Source organism: Pseudomyrmex gracilis, unplaced genomic scaffold (assembly GCF_002006095.1).
Source record: "Pseudomyrmex gracilis isolate BER0280 unplaced genomic scaffold, ASM200609v1 scaffold_68, whole genome shotgun sequence".
Taxonomy (NCBI): domain Eukaryota; kingdom Metazoa; phylum Arthropoda; class Insecta; order Hymenoptera; family Formicidae; genus Pseudomyrmex; species Pseudomyrmex gracilis.
The window spans coordinates 564670-571650 of NW_018020652.1; the positions used below are offsets into that span (position 1 = coordinate 564670).

Sequence of the window (6981 nt, forward strand, 5' to 3'; positions counted from 1 at the left end):
TTTTTTTTTTTTTTTTTTACAAAAAATTTAAGATAATATCCGATGTTCTATCAGCAGCGTGTATCGATTTCTATGGGTCAATACACACTGAATGCTCGCCAATACAAAGTTTTTGGAAAACGATAAAGCAACAATCTCCCCGATGCCCATCCGCACCCTACAACACTACCGAGTTTGTTTCGACAATAGACGGCAGCTTGGGCTAATAATATTCTTCCCTCTGGGCAAATAGAGCAGAGTTTGAAATCAGAGACGCGAAGGGTTTGCCTTGACTCTCTCTCTCTTTCTCTCTCTCTCTCTCTCTCTTTCTCTCTCTCTCTCTCTCTCAGACTTTTTCTTAGCATTGTGTTACCTTTTCCATAGCCCGCGAGTTTCGCCCGGTCTTTTTAGCCCGAAGAAGGGAGCATTGTGCAGAAAACTTCCACGCGCCGCGCCGACTCGCGTTACTGCCATACTTGTGTGAGACCGCCACTCTTTTGATATTTCAACATAGTAGACGAGTGGCGTGTCGTAATGAAATCATCTCCAGTGCTTTGATCTTCTCTCCGTGCGGCATCACCCCCTGGCCATCACCGACAACCTCCGCGTCGCTTTCCCTTGAAAACGCGAGACCATCACCCTCCCCCCCCCCGCGCGCGCTATCTCTCCCCTTGCGAATGTCCCACTCAGCTGGCACCGGCTCTGCCAACATTCTTCATTCTCATCCCTCTTCTCTCTCTCTCTCTCTCTCTCTCGCGTTCGCGTAGGCAGGTAGACAGTCGGGAGAGAGGTACGCGGTCGTCTATCCATCCCCTTATCCCCGACCTAGACACCCGTAATGAGTTCTGCGCTTTCTTCTTCGCTCCGCCGACACAATTTTACGATGCAAAGAGCAATTTTCTAATTATGACAAGTACCGGCCGATTATCCTTTGTCGGAGGAACTATGTTGTTCTTTCCGTCACGTTTGCGCCGACGTGACATTTATTTTCTCGCGCAATATAATTCTCCGCTAATAAAACGCCGCGTCGAAACGAGCAGCGGTAAAAAGAATTCGCGCGATATCGGACAGTCTCGCGAGAGACGCTTCGATTATCGTTCGAACAATTTTCCCAGTCTCTTTTCTCTCTTTTTTTCCGTCTCGGAATGAATAAAAAAAAATCTTATTGAAACACGCGTTAAAAGAGATTTGTTTGCGCAAGCGACGAAGAAACGATAATGCGTAAAGAGGAATAATGGGAGATATTATTTACTATAGAGTACTTATAGAGTGGACAGTGTGACGATGATCGATACGCGAATAAGCGCGCGTTGACAGAGGCGTCAAGAAGCGCGGGTAGTGAAAAAGGGGGACACGCGGGGGGGAGGGTGTTGTAGCGCTTGTTCTTTGCGCGCGAAACGAGAACCGTGACCGTGGCGGCGGCTGTATAAGGTGTATCGAGCAACAAGGACTAACGGCCTTTAATTAATAAAGTTACGCGAACAACTCTCAAAGTCTTCCTGCCTTTCCCGTTCCCGTTCACCTGGGTAACAGCTATTTCTCCCCCCCCACCCCTTCGCTTTAGAAATTCTGGTATTTCTCCCCCCTCCGCCACTCATTGCTCTCCTTCTCGTACTTGGGTTTTCTCTGAAGTATCTATCTCTCTGCGAAGATACGATCCTTCTCGTTGGATGAAAAAAAAAAACCTCTTCCGCGCTTTTATCTCGCGAATATTTGAAAAACAATTTTTTTAAATTAATAAATGAATATGATTGGTCGTTTAAAAGCCGTTCGCTGGATGTTATGCGGGAAATATGTCTATATATATATGTGCGTGTGTACACATATATAATCGAATTCACGTTTTTCACGTGAGTTTTTTGAATTGTAATTACAATTCTAATAATCACATAGGATGTTAAATTTTGCATCTCGTATATGAAGAACCCCGAATATCCCCCCAAAATTTAGCATCCTGTATGATTATTAGAACTGTAATTGCAATTCAAAAAACTCACGTGAAAAACGTGAATTCGATTATATATGTGTGCACACACTGAGAAAAAAAAGTTGGTGACAAAATAGTATTCGATTCAACTATATGCAGCGGTCACGGGCTGTCAATAAAATATTGATTAATGTAAGAAGATATCATGTTTCAATAGATATAATAATTAGATTATACCGAAAGACAATTTAATTGTTTTAACGAAATTATAATTTGCTTAAATACAGGTAACTTTGAATGTACAACACAATAAAACAACACAATATTTTGTCTGCTTATAAAAATAAGCAGTTTGATTAAATGAAATACTTAGTACAGAGAAATTCAGATTATATTCAATTAAAGTAAATGAGAATTGTCTATTTCATCTTTTTTAACACAGTATCTTTTATTTGAAATTATCACAACTTATGTTCGACAAAACAATTCATGGTTTAGTGAATTAAATATGTTCGTTACCACTATTGTTAATTTAACTTATACGAATTTGTTATCTTTATTACCATATGCTTGAATTAAAAAACCAAGTATTTTAGATAACAAACTGAAACTCAACTAAACGCATTTAGTTGAGTTAATAATACTTTTTTCTCAGTGCACGCACATATATATATATAGACATCTTTCCCGCATAACATCCAGCGAACGGCTCTCAAACGACCAATCATATTCATTTATTAATTTAAAGACTTCAGAGCCCGAGATGAATCTCAGTTTTAAATTGAACAATTTTTTTGTTCGGCTACTTTCATGTTTTTTTTTTTTTTTTTTTAATATGTTATATTCAACGAGTAAATTATTAAAAACGCACGTCGCTTTACGCGTGAAGACGTAAGATTTCTTATTCGAGATACGTTTTCGACTACGTTTGCGTTTACTTTGCTCGCTGCGTATCTTTGTGGGAGAAAACAGAAGTTTCGTCCCGTTTCTTATGAAGAAAACAGAAAGTACAACGTGAAAGGAAAATCTCTCTTTCTCTTTCTGTAAGATAGAAAATAAAAGAATGGACAGAATCGTCGACTACTTTCGAGTCTTGTAATATTAATGAAAATGTATCATACGACACTCGTGTGTGTGTGTGTGTGTGTGTGTGTGTGTATGTAAGCCATGTTGATATAAGATAATGTTATCGCAAAAACAACATGATTAAATATTAACATTAGACACTCTCTTGGCAACAGGTGTTACCGCACTTCTTCCATTTGTCTTCTTATATGTTACTGAAAGAACGTTGCGTTATGATAGTGTTTACATCCAGATAAGAAAACAAACACAATGCAACACCACGCGTTTTGCAACAACAACATACACACGCGAGAACACACCGTGTAGTAAAATTCTTACTCTGAATTATCTAATGGCAAAACTTGTGTTTCCCCGCGGTAAATAAATTTGATAGTTTTTCTTTTCTCTCTTTTAGTTTTGCGAACAAACTTTCGACCGCATTAATTATTTTAACAACAAACATCGCGCGACTTACGAGATGAACGATAATATAAAAAAAACGAGAGAGACTTTTTTTTATGATAGTCAAATGTTTTTACTTTTAACAATCAATATTAAATTGAGTATCTTCCTCGGGCTCATGAAGTTTATTAAACCTAATAAATGAATAAATAAATCTTAAAGAGCCGTTCGCAGGATGTTGTGCGGAAAATATGTCTTATATGTGTGTACACATATATATATAGTAAATTCACGTTTTTCACGTGTGTTTTTCGAATTGAAATTTCAATTCTTAAATTCATATAGGAAGTGCTAGTTTTGCATCTCATATATGATAGACCCCGAATACCCCCCCCCCCCTAATTGATTTAAAATATTGCGAAAAAAACTCCTCAGCCAGGAGTCGAGTTTTTATTTTTCTTTCTCTTTTAAATTTATTTGTTACACGGCGCCACGTTAAGTATTTGTTTCTTCTATCTTTTTTTGCGTGTGTCTCGAGAGATATTCTCACAGTGAGATGGTGTCTCGTTGAAATCAAGAAATAATAGCTATAATTTCGGTGGAAGGTCGCGCGCGCGCGCGCTCTTATGTGTGTCGACATTTTTGTGGATATTATAATTGATAACCTGCGTGAAATTGATACATATTTTCTCCTCATTGGCGTGTCGGCGCCAAGAACGGAAGGGGTTTGAGTATCTTTTCAAACTCTGTTACAGCTACGCGGGAGCTACACGCCGGGGAGAGAGACGAGCCCGCCGGAAAAGGAAGCACCACCCGCGGATTGCCAGACTTCAAGAATTAAACCGCGTTCTCGCTGCCAACCCCCGTGACGTCTTATTCCGTACTATGGCGCATCGGGTTTGCTTCTCGGGGTAGAATCTTCTGGCGAATTATGGCTTGCTAAAGAAAATTGACTTGAATCCACGCCAGGATAATAAAAGCGCATAGTCGCGCGAGAGAAAGCGCGAGAAAAATGAAGAAACAACACCCGACACCCATGAACGATATATCGGTAAAAGGAAGAAACAAAAAAAAAAAAAAAAAAAAAAAAAAAAAAAAAGAAAAAATGATTCAGATCGGCCGGAGAAAATCTTCTCCTCGAGAGCGCGTTACATAGATTATATAGACTCCAGTGTCTGTCAGCCTCAATAGTAATAAATATCTATTAGAACGCTTTGTGTGCGCGTTCACGAAACTATCGCGAATACAACGACGCGAATATCGCGTTATTTTAATCGAACCGTTTTGGCCCACTTCGCGCTTATACATGCTGGAATATTTATGTCGATACGTCTCGAAGATGGAGAAACAGAGTCTCGAACATGTCAAACTGATATATCGAAGATACGTTTGGTGCATATATATTTGATTGAATTAATTAATTAATTTTTATTTCGAACCGCGCGAAGCAAGTGTAGAATTTGCTTTCGAACGCCGGAGCGACTGATTAATTTTCATTCAGAGATCTAATTGCGCGTTAATTGTTTTATATTTTTGTGATTTTCATGCGTCTTTCTAATATCTATTATCGCAACCTAAATGAAGAACCTAAATCTAACGTCATACGCGCCTTGTTTGAATTATAAAAAAAAAATTGTTGCGCGCTGCAACTGCGCTGACTTTTCATTCTCTATTCCCCCCTCCCCCCCCCGCCCCCTTTGATAATTGTTCGACAAGCAACTGTCGAAACACGTTGCGATTTGTTACAAACGGAACTTACGTACGTTTCGTCGCACATTAAGAGAGAAAAACCAAGTGCGATCATCATAAAATCGAGTATACTTTGTTCGATTAATGCGCGAGCTTACTTGTGCGGATAATCACGTTACGTTGCGTGTGTGTGTGTGTGTGTATGCGTGCGTATATGATAATTAGGTATTATTTCAATACCTGTACGAGATAGCACGTCGGTAATTACAGAAGCACTCTTTTGCTAAAAACACGTTTGCGCTACATTTGCCGCGTTTGCGAGCAAGAGTTTCAACAATATTATTATTAGAATGTATCTCGCATTACACGATAGAGCCACGAGCGAATTTACAAATTCTGGAGGAATGTTTTTCCGCAACATTTCTTCGTTACGCGACAAACAAAATCTCTTTTTTTTTGTTTTTTGTTTCTTACCTTATTCGGCGTCGTTGCTTGTTGCTGCGGCGAACAGCTGGTGCTATGTATGGTCGGCTGATTGGTCGTCGCCGGCACGATGTTCTGATGATTCAGGTGGCTCAGTTGATTCAGCTGGGTGAGCTGTTGCGGCTGCTGCACCGGGTTCTGGGTGTTGGCCTGCAGCTGTTGATGATGCGACTGATGCGCAGGATGACTCGTCTGATGGTGTGTCGCAGGGAAGGTGGGCACCGTGAACGGGACGAACAGCATCGGGCTGCCGAGGATGTGCGCACCACCTCCACCCAATGCCCCCGTCTCCTCCCTACACCTTTTTCGTGCGTTTTTGGTTTTGTGTAACTTTCTTTACTCCATCAACCGTGTTTGTTTGTTTATTTTATTTTATTTTTTTTTGTATATATTTTGTTTTTCTTAATTTCGGCGTGCTACTACGTAATTATATTGTTACTTTTATTCGTTACTTTTATTATTATTTTTTTGTCAAGTACTGCACCGACGACGATGACGAGCAGAGTAGAAGCGTAGCAGTAGCACTAGTATTGGTAGTAGTAGTAGTAGTAGTAGTAGTAGTAGTAGTAGTAGTAGTAGTAGTAGTAGTAGTAGTGGTGGTGGTGGTGGTGGTGATGGTGGTAGTAGTAGAGGTAGAAGTAGTGGTAGTGGTAGTAGTAGTTAGTGATGGTATTAGTAGAGGGAGGGAGGTAGTAATACGTGTCGAAGTGAAGCTACAATGTATGTTTAATGATTTATCATTACCTGCACTCCTGCCCCAGCCCCTGGTGCTGGGGGTGGGCGTAGGGGGCGGCTCGGACGGAGGTGGTGGACGCCACCCTCGCTACCCTCAGCGATAGACCGCCCCGCTGACTGGTAAGCTGGACCGAAGCTGGCTGGTGATTGCTATGCACACAGCAACAGGCACGGCAGCCGATCGGCTGTTGCTGATTCGGGATAGCCTGGAGGTGATGAGTTAGGGGGCCCCTGGGCCCCGTGGAGGAGGGAGAACACGGGTACACCCCAACCAGGCAACCCACCACCGCAGTCCCGGGGCCCGGTGCGCTCGGTGCCAAGGCGCCTGTGGACGAGGCCACCCCAAGCTCGCTGGCCCTCCGGCAACCACTGCACCACTGCACCCACCCTCCTTGCTGGGGGGCCTGTTGATACGTCCTGTTGACGTCGATCGTTGAGCCGGACTGAACAACCTCAATCTGGGCCTCTTTGAGCTCACGATTGCCTGCGGGCGGGATTTTGCTACCTTGCTATTTACTTGGGGTGATTTTACTCTCGACTTGCGCGTGGCGGTTTACTGATCCTCGATCTGTTCAAAATCTTTCTTCGACGGCGACGGTCGACGGATGAAAAATTCAAATCGCTTCACTTCGACGTTTCTACTTTTCAAAAACACGTAATCACACTAAGCACTGACGTTTTTACGTTGTACGCGAAAGAGG

At 41.9% G+C, this 6981-nt stretch overlaps 1 protein-coding gene across 4 annotated transcripts in view; it reads right to left on the minus strand.

Annotated features, from left to right (window-relative positions):
- Positions 1 to 6314, minus strand: part of LOC109854490 (nucleolysin TIAR) — a 455086-nt gene extending 448772 nt beyond the window's left edge. For 2 of the 4 annotated variants that reach the window (XM_020427609.1, XM_020427610.1), the window contains exon 1: positions 5537 to 5906. In XM_020427609.1, the coding sequence (XP_020283198.1) occupies positions 5537 to 5788 (252 nt within the window). In that variant the 5' untranslated portion in view covers positions 5789 to 5906. Of the gene's footprint in view, positions 1 to 5536; positions 5907 to 6289 lie in introns of those variants that run through there. The other 2 variants (XM_020427607.1, XM_020427608.1) reach the window with 2 other exon arrangements.
- Positions 6315 to 6981: the final 667 nt, after the last annotated feature.